Below are 20,456 nucleotides of genomic sequence, written 5' to 3' on the forward strand. Positions count from 1 at the left end.
TCCTTGCTCCAGCCTTTTCAGTGAACTCACTACCTTTGCAACCGTGCGCAGCTGCCGTGAGAAGTTGAGGAGCGAGTCCTTGGTTTTCAGGTGGGAAAAAAAGTTCAGATTCTCCCTGCCACAACTCCTGTGAAGGAGGCATCGAGGGGAGACGAGGGAGACATTTGTCGTTGTTAAATACCGCGGGGTTGGAACCGACTCATAGCTGATCCTGCAGTGGGTTTTCAGAGCCCTTTTCCCTACTTCTAGTTAGACCTCCAGGAGCCAAGATCGCGGGTTGCTGGGCGTGACTCAGTTTCCCGGAGGCGGGGCATCTTTGCACCCTTCCCTCCTCCTTTTGTTCTTCTTCCTCTTTGGGTTGTGGGTGGCGGGGCCTCCTGCACTCCCGGAACTAGGCTCGGAGCGGCCGGCCGGCGGGGGCCACGTCATCTGGGCCGCGGGGGCCAGGCACGGAGCCGGTTCGGCGGCGCCATGCGGCGGGGCGCGCTCCTGGCGGGCGCCCTGGTGGTGTACGCCGCGTACCTGCTGCTGGGCGCGCTGCTGGTAGCGCAGCTGGAGGGTCCGCACGAGGCGCAGCTCCGGGCCGAGCTGGAGCAGCTGCGGGCGCAACTCCTGCAGCGCAGCCCGTGCGTGGCCGCCTCTGCCCTGGACTCGCTGGTGGAGCGAGTGCTGGCGGCCGGGCGGCTGGGGCGCGGCGTGTTCGCCAACACCACCTCGGACACCACCTGGGACTTTGCTTCAGCGCTCTTCTTCACCAGCACGCTGGTCACCACCGTAGGTATGTGAACACTACTGGTAACCCGTCCCTGCCCCCTTCCGATTCCAGGAGCCCTCACACAATTCCCTTATCCTAGTGGATCACTCCCAATCCCCTCTGTGCCTAGGATCCTATCCTTAAGCCTTCACTCAGACTCTTCCTCTTCACAGGGAATCCTCCATTTTCCTCCTTCGTAGCACCTTCAACGGGCATCTGCAACCCTTTCCTCGACCCCCATTTCCCTTAAGACCTGAGTCCATCCCGCCCCCTCTGAGCCTGGACCTCAGAAGACCTCTAGCTAGAACTTTCTGGTCCCAAATAAAAGAGCCTCAACTCCTGGTTTGGTCCTTTGACAGTCACATCACTGGCCAGATAGTCCCTTCCAGTACCCCGTCCCTTGCTTCATCACAAATTTATGAAGTATTAACCAAAAGGTTGGCAGTTCAAATCCCTAAGTCTCTCTCCTTGAGGATTGTCTCCTCCTAGAAAGAGTCACAGCCTTGAAATCCTAATAGAGGGTCACCTTCCTGTGGACCTGGGAGTTCCAGCCAAGACCAACCCTAGACCTACCTCCAGATCTTTCACCCTTCTCTCATGCGATTTACTGCCTCTGAAAACCCACTGGAAGATCAGCTCTGGACTGGTTCTGACTCAATGGCACACAACAACAGGCCTCCTAGTAGAGGTCCCTGAGCAAGGACCTGGAGACACCCACCCTTCTGCTCCTAAACCTTTACCCAACAAGACCCCTCTTTTCTTCAGCTCAAAGACCACCCCACCCCACTCCACACCCCAGCTTCTCCAACAGGTATCCCTGACTTGTCCTCTTCCCAGACACCTCATGCTATTAAGATGTGGTTGGTTAGCCGTCAATACAGGATTGCTTTCCCAACAGGGACACCCAAAGTTCCTTTTTCACTTTGTGTTTCCCAGTTCAGACACTCAACAGTTCCCAAATGAGAACGCTGGAAGGAACTCACGATAATGGACTGGATTATGTTTCTCTCCCCCAATATATATATATATATATATATATATATATATATATACTGTGAATCCTCACCCCTGTCGTTAGGCAGACCCAAGCCATAGTCTTTTCAATGGTTTCGTATGCATCTGAAAGTTGAACAATGAATAAGGAAGACCAAAGAAGAATTGATGGCTTTGAATTGTGTTGACGAGAACTTTGAACTATACATGGACTGAGCCGAAAGAACAAACAGATCTTTCTAGGAAGCAGTGCAGCCGGGGTGCTATTTGGAGGGGAGGATGGTGAAACATTGTCTCACAGCCTTTGGACATGTTGTCAGGAGGGACCAATCCTTGGAAAAGGACCTCACGCTGGGAAAAGTAGAGGGTGGGAAAAGGAGAGCAAGACTCTGAGTGAAATGAGTTTAGACATGACAGAAATTGTTCAGGATCCGGCATGCTTTTGTCTTGTATAAAAGGTTGGTATGAGCTGGAGCTGATTCGATGGCACCTAACAATTACTCCTGTAGTGTTATAATCCCATTTAGGAATGGGTGGGATTTTTGCTGTGTTAATAAGACAACATTAGTATAAGGTGTGTTTTAAGTGACTCCTCAGATACAAAGGAGATTGATTAGAATAAAGGAGATTAAACAAGCAAACAGAGATGAGGAAAGACTAAAGAATATAAACTGACAGAGAAAAAGAGCAAATACTCTTTTAATTTGGACTTCCAGTTTCCCACCAAAGGAAGCTCTGGTGGCCTAATGATAAGAAGCTGTTTTGCAATCTCAAAATTGTTGTTGTTGTTAGGTGCCATCAAGTTGCCTGCGACCCTACGGACAGCAGCTCTGAAGACTGCCCATTCCTGAGCCAGTCTAATTCCGACAACCACCATTGCCCCAGTTACTATATCAATCTATTTCATCCTGGGTCTTCCTCTCCTGTGCTGTTTCTCAACCCTTCCGAGCATGACGTCCTTCTCCCAAAGGTACATGGTTCAAATCCACCAGCCCTTCCATGGGAGAAGGATTGACTATCTCCTCCCATGTGATCTACTGCCTCTGAAAACCTGCTGGATAATCACGTATGACCTGCTTCTGACTCTACCGTGCACAGCAACCACAGCAGCCTCCTAAACAGTGAGAAACCACCACTTGTCTTGTCAGTTTGCCATACCGTGATGGCTTGTATGATGCAGGAAGCTGTCCCATAGGAATTTCAGATACCAGCAGGGTCTCCCATGATGAATAGGTTTTAGTAGAACAACCAGACTAAGAAGCTGAGGATTAAGGACTGACCTCTGAAATAAATTGACTAGTGAAAACCTTATGAATAGCAGAACATTTCTGATATGATGCTGAAAGATGAGCCCCTCCGGTTGGAAGATATTAAAAATACACAATGAGCTCAAACACAGCTTGAGTATAGGGCAGGATCTGACGGTGTTTCATTCTGTCACTGAGTGGAAGCCAACTTGATGGCCCCTAACAATAAAAAATAGGGAGAAAATATAATTCTGTTCTGCAAGCCACCCACTGTGATATTTCTGATGCAGCAGCATTGGATAACACACATACTCTAAGAAGGAACCCAGAGCACATCCTAGGAAGGACCACTGACCTTCCAACCGGGAGCCCTCTAACAGAACCTTGTCCCTTCAAACTACCTCCAGCAAAAATCCTTTAATCCTTTCCAAACTGGGGATTTCCCTTAAGAACTTTGAACTCATAACCCCCCAGCTCAGATTTTCACTTTTTTCTGGAGCCTGTGAGCCCCTGAGAACACCTGGACTCCTTATCAGGGAACCCGGTGACCTCCACACTGTCACTGAATGAAAGCAGGGCCCTTACCCCCACCAGATGCCGGAGACTTTGTCTCTGTACTTGTAACCCTTTTCCCTTGCCCATTCTGGATTTCTCAAGCAAAGGGACTTTTTTGTGGATGTGAGAGTCCTTTCACTACTTCAACATTGTGACAGCAATGGAAGTCTCCCCTCCATCAAAGACATTTCCCCTTCTTTGTCTCCAAGGCTACTCCCCACTTTTGTTAGCTTCTAGGTGTTGCTTTACCAGAAAGGAGGTGGTTTGTTTGTTTGGGGGTATTTTGGTCCGTGTTTTTTTTGTGTGTGTGTGTGTGAGTGTACCGTCAAATCAGATCTGACTGGTACAGGAGGAGATTGTCCCTCCTTCCTCGGCAGAGCATCTGGTGGATTCGAACCGTGCGCCTCTGGGATTGTAGTTGCAGCTCCTTGCCAGTAGGCCACCAGAGCTCCCCAAGGAGGTGGTTTTAATGAACAGATTTCTTTCCTCGCAGTTTAGGAAGCTAGAAGTGTGAATTGAGGTCACTGACTCTAGGAGAAGGTTTTCTTTGGCGTTTTGGCTTCTTTCGTGCATTCCTTTGCCGTCTTCATGTGGTCGGTGATATCTCTTTTGCCCCATCTCTGCTTCCTTCCTTGCTTTTGTGCCTAATCTAATCTACTCTTATATCTCAAAAATTATTGGTGTAATGACCTATGGACACGATTCAATAGCATAACAGAGAAAAACCCTGTTCCCAAATGAGCTTATATTCACAACTTACAGACTGCCATGAAGTCTGACCCTCCATTATGTTTCTGAGGCTGTTAATTGTGTGGGAGGGGACTACTCATCCTCCCCCCTTGGAGGAGCTAGTAGATTCAGACCCTCAGAGAGGCTCTTGACCTTTGGGTTGGTTAGTAGTGAAACTCCCTACAGAGTTTCCTGATTCACAGACATGCTATTGTTGTTGAGTAGCGTTAGAACCAACTCATAGCTGACTTTCCAGTGGCTTTTCAAAGGTCATGCAGGAAGAGATTGCCCATCTTTCTCCAGTAGAGCAGCTGATAGATTCAAACTATGTACGTTTGGATTGGCAGCACAATTCCTTATCACTAAGCCACCAGTGTTGTGCTCATCCCTTGATCCTTGCTGCAAAGTATGTCATCATCTTGCAGAAAGCCCTTCACCTTGTTCTGAGTTCTTTTGGGTCACACCAACATCAGAGCCCCTCAGGGACTGGGCACTTCATGAAGGACCATTTGGGGGTCTGATCCTGTCTAAGCCTTGTGAGACGTGATGTAATTTATCATGGTGAACTTGGGGTGAGGCCAATAAGAGCTTAGGGTGAAGGGTCCTGTGTGATAACCGTGCTGAGGAGAGGAGGACATAGTGTGGCCGAGACAAGGAAGTTATGTCTTGTGATTCTTCTGTAATTCTTCATTTATATGTTGTCAGATGCCATCGATTTAATGTTAACTCAGCAAACCCTACATACAACAGAACAAAACACTGCCCAGTTCTGGGCCGTTCTCACAATATAGGCTATGCTTGAGCCCACTCTTGCAAGCACTCTGTCTGTCCAGCTCATTGAGGGCCTTTCCCTTTTGCTCTAACCCTCTACTTTCCCAAGCATCATATCTTTCTGCAGAGACTGACCTCACCTGGAACCTCCCCAAAGGATATGTGTGACTAATCTCACTATCTTTGCTTCCAAAGAACATTCTGGATGCACTTCTTCTGGGACAGATTTGTTTGCTCTTCTGGCATTCCACAGGAGATTCAATATTGAAGGTCAACATCAAGAAGACAAAGTTTCTCAACACTGGGCCAATTGGCAGCACCATGATAGATGGAGAAAAGATTGAAGTTGTTAACAATTACAGCTTGCTCAGCTCCACAATCAGCACTCCTAACACCAGCAGTCAAGAAATCAAAAGACGATTTGCACTGGGAAAATCTGCTGTCAGGAACCTCTCCAAAGTGCTGAAAAGCAACAATGTCAGTCTCGAGACTAAAGTGTCCCTAATCCAGGCCATGTTCTTGGCAATTACTTGCTGTGCATCAGAGAGCGGGACAATGACTAAGAATGACAGAAAAAGAATCAATGCGTTTGAATTGTGGTGCTGGAGAAGAGTCTTGAATATACCATGGACTGCCAAGAATACAAATAGGTCTGTCTTGGAGAGGGTGAAACCAAGTTTCTCCTTGGAGGCTAGGATTTTGAAGCGCCACCTCACTTACTGTTAGCCAGGAAAGCTAGGTCCTTGACAAAGGACATTATGTTCAGAAGGGTGGACAGACAGCACAGGAGAGGAAGACCCCGGATGAGATGGATTGGTACAGTGACTGGGGCAATGGGGATTGGTGTGTCAGAATTAGTGAGACTGGCTTAGGACAGGGCAGGCTGTATGTCACTATGGTTCACAGGCACCTCGATGGCACACAACAACAAAAACAACCACTCTGTAATTCAAAAGCCTTCCATTCTTTGGTCTTCTTTATCCATTGTCCAAGTTTTCTGTGAAGGTGAAGTAATTGGAAAGACCATGACTTCAGTGGCGTAGGGGTAAGGAATTGAACTGCCAGCACAAACATGCCGTTCGAATCCATCTGCTGCACTGCAGGAGGAAAAGGGACAGTCTCCGCCTATACAATTCACTGTCTCTGAAAACCTGCTGGAAGGTCAGCTACAGGCTGGTTCCAACTCGAGGGGCCTCAACATGACATGGGTCAGGTATACTTTAGTCCTCAGAGTGATTAAAGAGTTCCTTTGCAGGGTTTAAATATGCTCTCTGTGAGTACTGAGTCATTATAGCAAATTAAAAGGCCAAACAGGGTAGTGGGGTCTGGCTGGTATGAAGCTTGGACCTCCAAGCTTGAACGGGGCTGGTACTAACTAGCCCCAGGGAACTCAGGGGATAGAGAGAAGACCTGCTGGGCTCTGAGCTGAGGGGAGAGAAACAGATCCTCCAGAGGGCACAGATGGCATGTGGAATGAGACATAGGATCCACCACACAATTTGGTGTTAGAAGTGGGTGCCCTTAGTCTTCCTGGACTGATTGGTACAGCTGTCACAGTAAATGAGTTTTGCTAGAATAACCTGACATGGCACCCAATCAGGACTGACGCCCCACCTTCTCTGATTACCCTTGTGGCTAGGTGTGGTCCAGTCAACTCCTAGCAACCCTGTGAACAACAGATGTAAGCCTGTCCTGTGCCGTCTTCATCATCTCTGACACACTTATCACTACCCTCAGGCCCACCGTGAGCTCCGAAGCTCCGTAGGCTTGAAGATCCACGGAATCCCACTTGTAATATAGAAAACTCCTCCACCACTGCCTGTTCCTCTTTGGACCTACAATCTCATCCCTAAACCAGGATCTGTTTTGAACTGGGACACGAGCCCCTGATATAAGATCACCAGCTGTCTAGCGTCCCCCTCCCTGAGCCTCTGCTCAGGTGGAATCTCCCTGGGAAATCCCTGTATGTCACTAGTCTAGCCTTGCCATCCTCTGGCCGCTCCACCCTAGCCTGAAAATGTTTGGGGTTTTTTTTTCTCTCTTTGGTTTTGGGAGTACAGGAGGCTGGGGCAGGGTGATTCTAGGCTTAAAACGTGGCCCCTGCAATAGTAGAAGGTGGCGTTTGTCTTTGATGTCTTATTGTATGCCCTTAGAAGCTGACACCACAGTGGCAGAGCTGGGGTGAGTCTGGGCCCTGGAATTGGCTGGCCTTCCCTGAGGCTCACTGCTGTGTATCTGGACTGGGCAGGCCCAACTTGCTGCTGGGTCAGACCTGTACCTCTCTGTACCTCCTCCTGCATCTCAGCGTCTGCTGAGCTGGCCCTGCAGGTGAGAAAACTCAGATACAAGGCACAAACGCAGGTTTGGATCTGCAGCTCATTTTCAGCCCTCAGGGTAAGGATGGCAGGACTTCATCTCACATTCTTTGGGTATGTTATCAGAAGGGCTAATCCCTGGAAAAAAGATGTCATGTTTAGAAAAATAGAGGGTCAGCAAAAGAGAGGAAGACCCTCAAAGAAATGGATTGGTACAAGAACTGGAACACACTATAGGTTGTAAAGATGGTTCTGTTCTGTTGTGCGTCAGGTCACTGTGAGTTGGAGCAGACTCGAAGGCACCTCGCAGCAACTTCTTAATGATAATAGCCTGACAAGAGCATTTGCTACATGAAGGCTTGAGCTCACTTAATCAGAACAACAGGTTTATGAGGCAGGAAACTATTCTATTCTTAGCCTTATTTTGTTCAGCGACAGAAAGTGAGGGTCAGAGAGGTTAGGAAACGTGCCTGAAGTCACACAGGTTGGCAGGTGTGGAGTACGGCTCTGAACCCAGAGTCACATGGCCTTGGTGTGAAGAAAGTCGTATGTGAAGTGCTGCCATTTGGTGGTGGTGGTGGTTTGCTGTTGAGTCAGAACTGATCCATAGCTGACCCTTCAGTTGTTTTCAGAGGCAGTAAATCACAAGGGAAAAGACTACACATCTTTCTCCCATGGAAGCATCTGGTGGATTTGAACTGCAGTCCTTCGGATTGGCCGCACAATTCCTTACCACTAAGCTATAATACTTTGCCTTTTCTTCAGTGCTGCCCTTTGAAATCTTCTAGTCATCTCTTTAACTTCTTGATTTCTTCCTTTGCTTTGGTTTCTCGGAGCTCTAGTGCAATAGTCAAGAGTCTCTTCTGACATCCATTTTGGTCTTTTCTTCTTCTTCCTTCTTAGTAATGACTTTTTGGATTCTTCATAAACAATATTGTTGACATCTTCCCACAGCTTATCTGATCTTCGTTCATTAGTGTTCAAGCCTCAAACCTATTCCTGAGTTGGTTTTTAAATTCATGGGAGATAGACTCAAGGTCAAATTTTAATTCCTGTGGATATGATTTTTTAAAAATTTGAACTAGCATATGAAAAGTTGATGGTCTGTTCCACAATCAGCACCAGGCCTAGTTTTTACTTAAGCTGAAAGAACTAAAGAATAAATCCAAGCCACGAGTTGTATTGTTTAAGAATGGTATGAACAGAGTCTTGAATGTTTCAAGATGAATTAAAAGCAGATGGAAGGAGTATACAGAGTCATTGTACCAAGAAGAATTGGCTGACACAGAAGAATTTAAAGAAACAACATATGAGCGTGAGGCAAAGGTGATGAAGGAGGAAGTGCAGGCTGCTTGGCAAAAAAAAAAAGCCCCAGGAACTGATGGAATACCAATTAACGTATTTTAGCAAACAGATGCTGCCCTGCATGTGCTCACCAATTGTGCCAAGAAATCTGGAGGATAACTCCTTGGCCAACTGACTGGAAGAGATCCATATATCACTGATATCACATACTGGCAAAAACCTGCTGAAGATTATCCAGAAAAGACTTGAACAGTACATTGAAAGAGAACTACTAGAAATACAGACTGGGTTTAGAAGAGGTCATGATACTAGGGACATTATTTCCAATGTCAGATGGATCTTAGCAGAAAGCAGAGAGTACCAGAAGAATGTCTATCTGTGTTTCATTGACTGTACAAAGGCATTTGACTGTGTGAATCACAATAAATTGTGGCTGACCTTGAGGAAAATAGCAATCTCAGAGCACTTGATCATGCTTATACAAAACATGTATATGGACCAAGAAGCAGTCCTCAGAACAGAGCAAGGAAACACTGCATGGTTCAAAATCAGGAAAGGAGTGCATCAAGGATGCATCCTGTCCCCATACCTTTTAATCTGCATGCAGAACAGATCATTCAGGAAGCAGAGCTTTATGAGGAGGAGTGTGTGGCATCAGGATTGGAGAAAGACTCATTAATTACCTACCATATGCAGATGACACAACCTTGCTTGCTGAAACTGAGGAGGACCTGAAACTCAACATCCAGAAAACAAAGATTCTTGCCACTGGGCCAATTGGCAGCACCATATTAGATGGAAAAGAGATTGAGATTGTTGGTAGCAATTACAATTTGCTAGGCTCCACAATCAATACTCTTAACATCAGCAGTCAGGAAACCAAAAGATGAAAATCTGCTGTCGTGGACCTCTCCAGAGTGATGAAGAGCAACGATGTCAGTCTAGATACATAGGTGCGCCTAATTCAGGCCATGGTCTTCTCAGTTACTTGTTATGCTTCAGAGAGTTGGACAATGACTAAGGAAGACTAGATGCCTTCAAGCTGTGGTGCTGGTGAAGAGTCTTGAATATACCATGGACTGCCAAGAAAACAAATAGATCTGTCTTGGAGAGGGTGGAACCCAGTTTCTCCTTGGAGGCTAGGATTTTGAAGCTCCATTTCACTTACTTTGGGCCCATGACCAGGAGAGATCAGTCCTAGGAGCTAGGAGAAGGACCCCAGATGAGATGAATTGATACAGTATCTGGGGCACTGGGGGTTGGTGTGTCGGAATTAGTGAGACTGGCTCAGGACAGGGGAGGGTTCAGAGCTGTACACAGGGCTGCTGTACATCACAGGTGACTCAATGGCACATAACAACAATAACATACTATGACAGATTTGGAGCAGGAGTGGCATACATTTCCTAAACAACATGCCTCCAGAAACTCTATGAACTTTGATAGATGTCGACAGTTGTAGAGGGGCTTCAGGCCTTTTGTTCATAGGGTCTCTATGAGTCATGCTCAACTCGAAGGCAATCAGCAACCACAAGAAACCATCAGAGCTTCCTTGGTGGTAGTTAGGTGCCTTCACAGTGACTACCACTCAGCGACCCTGTGAACAGCAGAACTGAACCTTGCTCTATTCTGCAGCGTCCTCGCAACACATGGTTAGTTAGTCACACTGTGATTGAAACCAGGGGACCCGAGCGTTTTGGTAGAAATGGAAAACCGTGGAAAGTCTTCTCAGACAGAGCTCCTCTCACAATATCCCCAGCTTTGTCTTCTGGGGAAGACATGCGGGCCTGGAGTTAATGGAGGCAGCCTTGCCACAAGAGAGGCCCCACTGAGGGTGGGACTGAGAGTTAGGAGAGAGAGCGAGCATTCCAGTGGCTGTGAAGCTTTGCTCAACCCTTGCTAGTTGCCACACCCTGTGGGAATCTGAGGTGATTATTACTGTTGTTAATTGGCACCTAGTTCAGTCAGTAACAACACACAGTGACCCATCGTTTATGCAGAGTATGACATGGGGAGGGTGCTGCTCTGCTAACACAAAGGTAGTGCCTCTCTGGCAGTTCATATCCCCAGCTCCGTGGGAGTAGGCTGGGCATTCTCCTGTGAGGCTGAGAGCCACAGTCCGTTCTGACTTGACAGCAGTGAGGTTTTTTATGACTGCTCCGTAGGGTTTGTTTGAAAAGTGAAGGGAAAGGTTACAGAATCAATTCCGTTCAGCCATTCACGTATATTTGTTTTATGACATTGATTACAGTCTCGACATTGTAATTTTTCCTACTTCCACTCTGTGATCTAGTTTCCACACATCTTGATCCAGAGGGTCTTCAAGATTTAGAACTTTTAGAAGCAGATCTTCTGAGGCACCGTGAGGTGGATTTGAGCCATCAGCCTTTTGGCTGGCAGCTCTGGTGGTGTAATCTGTATCAAGTTTTGCTTCTAATCCAAAAGCTGCACAGTTGACATGCCAACTGGCAACAACCACAGGGCTGTTTCTTTGGGACCGCAAAAAAAAAACCAAACAGATTTGCCTTAGAGGAAATGTAGCCCGAGTGCACCTCAGAAATGAAGATGATAAGCTTCACACTTTGTGTGTATTATCATGAGTAGTCAGTCTCTGGAAAAAGATGTGCTTGGTAAAATCTTTCTCTGAAGGGAGCTCTCGTGGCCTAGTGCCAAGAAGCTGCACTGCAACCCCAGAGATACACGGTTCAAATCCACCATGTGCTCTGCTGGAGAAGGAGGGACAGTCTCCTCATGTAACAGTCAGATCCGGTTTGATGGTACACACACAAAAAATAGAAAATTAAAAAAAAAACAAACAGTCTTTCTCCAGCAAATAGAGCAGACAATCCCCAATGAGATGGATTGACAGTTGCTGCACTGTTAGGGGCTCGAGCAGAGCAGAGACTTGCACAGGGTTTTGTTTTGTACTCAGGTTACTGTGCTATGAGTTGGCTTGATGACACCTACCAACAGCAGCAACAACAGAATTATTACTATCAATCAAACCATGGTCATCCAACTCAATAGTGACCGTCAGGGACAGAGTAGAATTGCCTTTTTGGAAACCCAAGATCATAAATCTTTACAAAAGCTAATTGCCACATTTTTCTCTTGGAGCTGCGTGGGCTTGAACTTCCAACCATTCATTTAGCAGCCACAACCTACCACCAGATTATGTTTATTGCCTTTGAACTAAGGATTATTTCTTACCTCCTTCCCTTTTTATGAGCCGCTTTTATAGAGAAGGAAATTGAGGCTCAGAGAGGAGCATTCTTGGCTGAAGTCAGCCAAGGAACAAGTAACAAAGAATTGTATTGAACTTGGCTTTTTTGATGTAGTCAGTGAGGCTCAAAGACCCTAGTCTACTCTAACATTCTAATTTTTGTATTTATGAGGATTTTGTGTCATTTGCAAATCTGACATTATAACCAGGCTGCTGGAGTACCTCCAACAAAACCCTAATCATTAATGAGGATCAGAATCATAAGTTAAGACATCAGATTACAGTGATATAATAAGATGGAACGATGCTGGATGGTCAGGGATCCAGGCACCTTCCTTCTTTATTACTCCTTAGTGCTGGGTTTCTATTCCTAAGGTCACCTCATGGTCCACCTTGGCTGCTTAACTCCAGCCTTTGTATCTCTGTTCCGGCCACCAGGAGGAGAGGACAGAGAGAAGATAGGCATCCTCCTTGGCCCTCTAAGAGCGTTCTGGAAATTACTTGTCTCTTTCATTTCTACCTCAATGGCCAGATTTTCGTCACAGAGTCACACTCAGTTGTAGTGGCGGGGGAAAACTAGTGTCCAGGTGAGAGCTAGGGATTTCTTCTATATGGGGGTCGGTACCAATGAGACCAGTTTATGTAGACAATGTTGCCACCGTTTATTATTATTATTTTTCAAATATACCTTTTTTAAAAGGCACACTTTGGTGAAAGTGGACCCGGATCTCACTCAGAACCACAGTGCCGGGCTTTGTGGCTGGTGGACCTGCCAGCTGTGTGCGTGGTATGAGCCAATGTTAGTTGGTCGAGAGCAAACCAAGAGTGTCAGCCCGCCATTGTTGATCACAGGGCGTGTCTTTTGTGCAAAACATTTTCTTCTTAATGTAAACCAAACCCTTCACCATTCCAGTGGTACATCTGACCCTTTGCTTTGATTTAGCAGGAGAAGAAAAAAACCAGCAAACAAAAAACCCACCAAAGCGATGCTGTCACGTGGGTCTTGACTCGTAGTGAGCCTACAGGACAGAGGAGAGCTGCCCCCCACCCAGTGTTTCCAAAGCTGTAAATCTCATGGAAGCATTCTATCCCATCTTCTTCCCACAGAGCAGCTGATGTGTTCTAGCCACCAACTTTTCAGTTAACACTCACCACCAGGCTCCTTCTGGGAAATGATAGCAAATGAAAAGCTAAACCCAGTGCTCTCAGTCCATACTACTGCGACCCTCCATTGTGTTAACAAGGCTGTCAATTTTTGCAGGAGGAGACTTCCCATCCTTATTCTGCGGAGCAGCTGGTAGATTCAAACCACTGACTTTTCAGTCTGCGATCTCATATGTTAGACACTGAAGCCACCAGGATGCAATGCCTTCCACCAATCATTGTGGAAGTGAGTCAATCGCACCACCACCTAAATCCACTTTTCCGAGCTTGCAGAACTCACATGCACATTGACCTGCTTCCCACAGTCCTCTGGGATGTTGGAGGTAGGCCTGTCAGACACACGTTAATAAGACTCTCACCCAGGCTAGAGCCCTCACCTTTCAGTATTTTGACATCTCAAACTGTTTACTGAGTACCAACCAACTCAGACCACATGCCAGTGTGAAAAATGGGATAGAATTGGGGCAGCTGTCAAACCTCTGACTTCATCAGGAGGAACAGTCCCAGGCTACAACAGCCCAGAGCCAATTCTTATGAGGTCAGACATGTCCCACACACATCCAACCTTTCCAACTGTCTCTCTCACTGCCTTCATTAATTCTTACTAAATTTGATAATTTGTTGCAATCCCAAAGGCAGTTCAAATCCACCAGATGCTGTGCTGGAGAAGGAGGGGCAGTCAGTTTCCTCCTGTGCCAGTTGGATCTGATTTGACTTCACACAACAAGTAAAAAAAAAAAGTGGGGGCAGCATGAGGATGGCAACATCTGACTTCACTAGCTTCCGAAAGGGAAACAGTTGCCAGTAACTACACCCACTGAACAAAATTGTTTTCCTGTGGTCACACATGCGCCCAGGTCTAATTCTACCAATTCTTTCACAGGTGGTCCCTCCTGAGGCTTTCACTGCTGTGCTGCCGAGCCAGAAATCATTGCAGTGACCACACAGAACCATGTTCATCATTATAGGGTTTATTAGGGAAGTTAACAGCCTACAGTCCGGGTTAACAACATGATGCAGTTCCTCCATCGAGGCAGCTTCTCTAGCTTCTCTAGCATGCTCGTAGGTCCTTTGAACTTTAACCTCTCAGCTTGGGTCAGTGTTCTAAAACTTCCTTAGTACTGCCGACTTTGGTGTGTCCCCTCTCCAGCCCCAACTGACCAGTCAACCAGCAAGTTTGGCTGAAGGCCCTGATCTCTGGCCCTGTGGGGCAGCAACCCAAGCCCACTCTGTCTCAGTTGCTGCTGCTCTCATAGTCTGGCTGCTGCAAGAATCTCTGGCCCTGAACAATATGTGCTACACTCTGCTTCTTTTTGGTTGGTAGCGAGATCCCCATTTCTGCTACTGAACCTGCTCTATTTAAACCTGGCAAGGCAGGGAAACGTGCCAGTCCCCTCATGGATAGACTGTTCACTCTGTTGGTATGTTTCTGCCCAGCCATGTGGCGAAAGGCATTGGCCTAGGAAAGCCACTTTGAATAATAAAGTCCCTGTTGTGTGCCGTCGAGTCAGAAGCAACCCACAACTGAACCTCCAGTGGGTTTCAGAAGCAGTAAATCGCACAGGAGGAGACTGCCTATCTTTCGAACAGCACGCCTTTCAGGATTACAGCACAGCTGCTTCCCAGTAGGCCACCAGAGCTCCCTATAAGCCCACTGCACCCCAGATCTATTAGAAATCTGAGATAACAGGATTCATGGAAAAATGGGATGTGGATGTGAGTGAGAAGGGAGTTGAGGATGACAGCAAGACGTTTAGCCTGGACAGATCGCCTGGAAGGGTGGAGGTGCCATCAACAGAAACTGGGGGAGGAGGAGGTCTAGGGGTGAAATTAAACACTGGGACGGGGTATCCACAGTCCCCCGGTGAAGGCACTGAGCATCCCCTTCCTCCTGCAGGTTACGGGTACACGACGCCACTGACTGACGGGGGCAAGGCCTTCGCCATTGCCTTCGCGGTCCTCGGCGTGCCGGCCACCATGCTGCTTCTGACTGCCTCCGTCCAACGCCTGTCTCTGCTGCTGACTCACAAACCCCTCTCCTGGCTGAGCCTGCGGCGGGGTTGGGACCCTCGACAGGCAGCCCGTTGGCATCTGATGCTCCTGCTGGTGGTCGTAGTGACCGTTTTCTTCCTGGTGCCAGCCACCATCTTCATCCACCTCGAGGAGTCCTGGAGCTTCCTCGATGCTTTGTATTTCTGCTTCATCTCCCTGTCCACCATTGGCCTGGGTGACTACGTGCCTGGTGAGGCCCCAGGCCAGCCCCACAGGGCCCTCTACAAGGTGCTAGTCACAGGTGAGTCCGGGTGTCTGGCAAGCCTTGCCCTGGAGGGGCTGAGGGGGGCAAGTCACACCAGGAAGACCTGTGGGAGTCTGAGTCCTCAAGCCCCACCATCACCCTTGTGCCCCCTCTGCAGCCTACCTCTTCCTGGGGCTGGTCGCCATGGTGCTGTTGCTGCAGACCTTCCGCCACGTGTCTGACCTTTATGGCCTCACGGAACTCATCTTGATGCCTCCCCCGTGCCCTGCCAGTGCCGGTCAGGAGGAGGAGGATCAGGGGGGCATTCTGGACCCCTCGCCAGACCCCCACCGGCAGCTCACTGCTGACTCCCATGCTGACTATGCCACCATCCCCAGGTAGCGGGGTCAGGTGCCTCAAGGTGGAGAGGAACCGGCCTAGTGCTCATGTGCCCAGTGGACAGGAGTAGACAGCACGAGGTGTCCCCATGCACACACGTGTGGGCAAGACCTCACAGCCAGCCGTCTGTTCTGCGTTTGCAGCCCCAAGCTGGGTGGCAGCGGTTGGCACACCTTGTTTCCACTAGCATCCAGCATTACCTTGTTCTGCACTTCTTTTCTCACACTCTGGGCCTCTCTGACTTTATTTTTTCTGTCTTGTCTTTCTGTTTCTCACTCCAAGAAGCACTAGTAGCATTGCAGTTATGTTTTTCATGGCTGTCGAGTCAGAACCAACTCCTGGCTGATCCTCCAGCAGGTTTTCAGAGGCTGTAAATCACACAAGACAAGATTGCCTTTCTTTCCTTTCAAGGAGCAGCTGGTGGATTCAAACCCTTTGGATTGGCGGCACAACTCCTTACACTCTAGGTCACCAGAGCTCCCACCTGGCAGCCCAGTGGCTTAGAGAACTCAGCTGCTAACTAGAAGGTCAGTGGTTCAAACCCACAAGCTGCTCTTTGGGAGAAAAATGTGGCAGTCTCCTTCTGTAAAGACTTACAGCCTTAAAAACCTCATGGGTAATGCTATTCTTTCCTATGGGATTGACTTAATAATAGTGGGATTTATATGTTCCATCTGTCATTATCACTCAACCACTCAGTGAATTATTGATTGAATCAAGCAATGGGATCAGACCTCACTTGAGGTCCTCAGAGAAGTGACTGAGCCTTGATTTCCTCAACTGTTAAATGAGAAATATATAGTAATTCACCCAGAAAGCGTGACCCGTGCTGGGCAGAGCTAGGGATGCAATGCTGGTCGAGATGGCCTTGGGCTCTATTGTCATGGGGCTTGCAATCCAATTACATAGACAGATCTGTCCCAGACTGTGACTGCCCAAAATGGCCAGAGCACGAAGTCCAGGTTACATCTTCAGCAGCAGCCTAGCAGGACGGAAGCAGATAGAATCTCATTCCATAATCTCATCACATCCCGCCATCTCTTCCTGAGATGGTACATACATTAGTCAAAGCACTTACTACCAAGGACACATCTATTCTGGTCATACACTGTGCCAGGCCCAGTTGAGGCTGCAGCAGGGATGGGGCATTTGGGCTGGACCTTGCTAGATCAGTAGACTGTGGTTAAGTGGAAAAGGCTTTCCAGGCAGAAAGAATCGTGTGGACAAAGGTCAGGATGTAGGAAGGCATAGTGGACATCAGCTGATAGCAAGTGTTTTCTGTGACTGGCATGTGGAGGGTTAGCCATGGATGAGTACATCTTCTGTGTCCTTAAGGGATAAGCTTGACTTGCCCTCTGCCCTGAGGGCAGTAGGAAGCCATAGAAAGGTTTAGGAAGGGTAAGGTTAAGGTTAGAGGATTGTGGTTAAGATTGGACTTTTGAAGATCCCTTTGGCAGATCTATGAAAGGGAGCCAGACAAGAAGCCTGGGGCAGGTGTCCAGGGGAGGCTCAGGCAGGGCCAGGTGAAGAGGAGGAGAGGCTGGCGGAAGGGTTCCCGGAAATCCAAGTGGCCAGGCCATGGGCCATTTGGCCAGGCTATGGGCCTGATTGGAGACAGAATCCCTGGCCCCTGAGATTGGGACTTAGGAGAAACAACTTGTTTAACATGGGATGTTGAGGCTGGTTTGAAACAGAATGGGTATGAGACTAGGGAAATGGGTCAAGAGGTCACAGGATTCTGAGGGTGGGACTTAGGGTGGGGAAGAACTAGGCTGGAGAGAGCTGAGGGAACTGACACCATGAGTGTGGATGAGGCAGCCCTGGGAGGGCTGTAGAGAAAGCAGTAATTTCTGACTCTAGGACAGAACTGGCAGTCCAAACTCAGCAGTTACTCCACAGGAGACAGAAGAAGCAGGATTCTCTGAAGATGGAAACACTGTGAGCAGGTCTGCTCTGTCTGACAGGGTCTTTGAGTCGGAATGAACTTGATGGCAGTGGGTTTGGATTTTGGTTTTTAATTTTTCCAGAGCATATGGCCAGGTCATTTCTTCCACAAATCAGCTGGCAGGTTTGAACTACTAACCTTTGGATTAGCAAAGGCCAAACCATTGTGCCACCAGGGGTCCTTCAGAAATCAGCCTTAGGATTTTCGTATCACTTATGAGAATTATTTGCTACAAGGGCCAAAATCCTGACTCTGACTTAAATTAACTAAGAAGGTGATGACAGGAGTCTTGGTCACATAGTGGTTAAAGAGATGATTAGCTCCTAACTCAGAAGTTGGTATTTTGAATCAACCAAGCAAATGTGGAGTTTACTCCTGTAAAGATTTACAGCCTTGGAAATCTTAGAGGGAAGTTCTCTTCTACCCTGTAGGGTCTCTGTGAGTCGGAATCACCTTGATGGTGAGTTTGTTCTGCTTTGATCTCTTATATATCAGCAGGAAGCCTAGGGTTTGGGGTGGGGCCTCCAGGAAGGACACAATCCACAGTTCTGAGAGAGCCTTGTCTCAATCCCCTTCGTCCTCTGGTTCTGCCGCCACCACCTGAAGGCTCTATTCCCCACTTGGCCACCCTCATGACGCCACAGTGACTGCTGTATATCCAGGCCTTGCAACCAGCTGGGATTTCAGATTTAGGAAGGAGTTGAATATCTTTATATTTTCGTCTCTTGGGAAGCAAGAAAACTTCTCAAAGCTTCCCCATTGACTTTACCTCATAACCAAAAGTAACTCATGTTCCCATTTCAGATCATTGCCTTTGGAGTTCAAGGCTAAATATTAAATGTTCCCAAAAGGAGTGCCTTTTTCTGATTATCATAAAGCTGCTTATGGTGAGCAATGACCATTCAGCCAGTGTCATTACAAGGAGAGACAGTGACAGAAGATGAGCTTATAAGGGAGTAAGAAAAGGAATGATAGAGGGAAGACAGGAGAGTGAGGAGTATTAAAAGAGAATTTTAATAAGGGAATTCTACATTGTCAAATCATGCTAGGAAGTCATGTAAGGTGGTTTCAATAACTATAGCAAATAAGTATATAGGCTTTACTCTGTCAGGCATGGTACCAAGCTCTTCATAATAATTGGTTTAACCCCTCTATGTTAGACCAGGGAACACTGGTGGCAGAGTGCCAAGAAGCTGCACTGTAATCCTGAAGGCACATGGTTTGAATCCACCAGCGGCTCTGTGGGAAGACTGACAACCTCCTTCTGTGCAATTAGCTGCCTCTGAAAACCCGCCAGAGGGTCATGAGTCGGTTCTGACTCGACGGTACACAACAACAAAAACAATATTAGACTAGATTCTCTAGAGAAGCAGAAGTAATGAAATACACACCCCCCCAACTCCCCCAACACACACTGCTCTTGAGTCAGAACCAACTCATAGCTGACCTTCAGTGGGTTTTCAGAGGCTGTACATTGCATGGAAGGAGAATGCCTCTCTGCCCTGCAGAGCTGTTGGTAGACTCAAACCACTTACCTTTGGGTTGGCAGTGCAACTCCCTACCAACTAGGCCAAGGAAATGGTTCGTGCAGTTGTGGAGGCTGGCAAGTTATAAGTGGATCAGATAGTAGGTTAGCAGCTTCTCCTGATTCAAATGGTTATAGGCCTGATGATCCCCAGATCTGCAGGTCGGGAGTTTTGGGAGCTGGTGAGTCTAAAATCTGCAGGACAGGCAGGAGATCAGAAGATGCTGAGCGGAAGGAAGGATTGAGAGCACCAGCTTTGCCGGAATATCTGTGTGTGGAAACAGACCACACTCTCAGGGAGACTTCCCTTGTAACAGACCACTAATAGAATATGAACACACAATACCTGGCAGAGCACTGAGAATCATGGCTTAGCCAAACTGACATGTGCATTCACTCACACTCTTTCAGCAAATCTGTGGTTTAGGTACAGTTTTATTATTTAGGGATGAGCGAAGGAGGCCCAGAGAGATCACAGAAAATGCAAAAAAGTCAAGATGTGAACAAAGTTTTGGTTGATCTCTTTGTCCAGTGGGAGCTCAGTAACGTCTTTGGTTTTCCCTTTTCTCAGTCCACCCCACTGCCTTCCCAGCTCCTCATCGAAGCCGCTGTCTGTTTCTGGAGAGGCTGGAGGCTGGAGACGGCAGCTGCTTGTTTCCATCACCTACTTGGTACTTGACAGAGGCGCTCTGTGCCGTAGCTTCCATTCCTCCTGTCTTCCAAAGTCCACTGGGAAAAGAGAAGTCCTGTTTAGTTCAAGACATTAAACAAAAAAGATGCATAGTAAAAAAAATTAAATAAATGTTTAAGTACAAAAGAATGTACAGTGGCAGGTAAAACTTTCACACTCAGGCTCTGTTTGAGTCTTCAGCTGTATCTTCTTCCTCTGACCTTTTAAAATCTTAACGTTTTCATTTAACTCTAGATGAGCGATACCAAGTATAGTGATATGATTCTGATTACAGATGCTGAAAGTGAAGTGCCTGACTATGAAGCTGAACCTTTATCACTCCCAAGCTTTAGGCATCTGAATGACTTCACCATTCTGGGTCTCAGATGGCTTATCTGTGAAATGGGTCCATAACACAACTTACTTCATGGGCTTGTCTGAGAATTCAACTGCTTAATATTGACAGAGCCCTAGAACAATGTCTGGAACTCAATAAAACATTGATTAATTATGATTATTTTTATTTGTACAGCTTGTTTTTTATAGAAATCACATGCACTTTGGAGAAGAAGGTATACTGCGCTTTTTTGGGGTGCATTAGTCTATAGATATCTATGAGGTCAAG

General features: G+C 47.3%; 1 protein-coding gene across 1 annotated transcript; it reads left to right on the top strand.

Annotated features, from left to right (window-relative positions):
* The first annotated feature begins 471 nt into the window (after positions 1-471).
* KCNK6 (potassium channel, subfamily K, member 6) lies at positions 472-15,694 on the top strand. Its single transcript, XM_006899694.1, has 3 exons — positions 472-778; positions 14,954-15,349; positions 15,471-15,694. Exons 1-3 carry the CDS (start codon positions 472-474, stop codon positions 15,692-15,694), a joined length of 927 nt encoding a protein of 308 aa, XP_006899756.1.
* The last annotated feature ends 4,762 nt before the right edge of the window (positions 15,695-20,456 follow it).

Source organism: Elephantulus edwardii, unplaced genomic scaffold (assembly GCF_000299155.1).
Source record: "Elephantulus edwardii isolate Elephantulus edwardi_28Jun2011 unplaced genomic scaffold, EleEdw1.0 scaffold00266, whole genome shotgun sequence".
NCBI classification, from domain to species: domain Eukaryota; kingdom Metazoa; phylum Chordata; class Mammalia; order Macroscelidea; family Macroscelididae; genus Elephantulus; species Elephantulus edwardii.

Bases quoted from the DNA above. Each gene is read 5' to 3' on its own strand.
- KCNK6 (XM_006899694.1), top strand. From the start codon at position 472: ATGCGGCGGGGCGCGCTCCTGGCGGGCGCCCTGGTGGTGTACGCCGCG. The intron at 779-14,953 runs GTATGTGAACAC...TTCCTCCTGCAG, and splicing joins CACGCTGGTCACCACCGTAG to GTTACGGGTACACGACGCCA. The intron at 15,350-15,470 runs GTGAGTCCGGGT...CCCCCTCTGCAG, and splicing joins CTACAAGGTGCTAGTCACAG to CCTACCTCTTCCTGGGGCTG.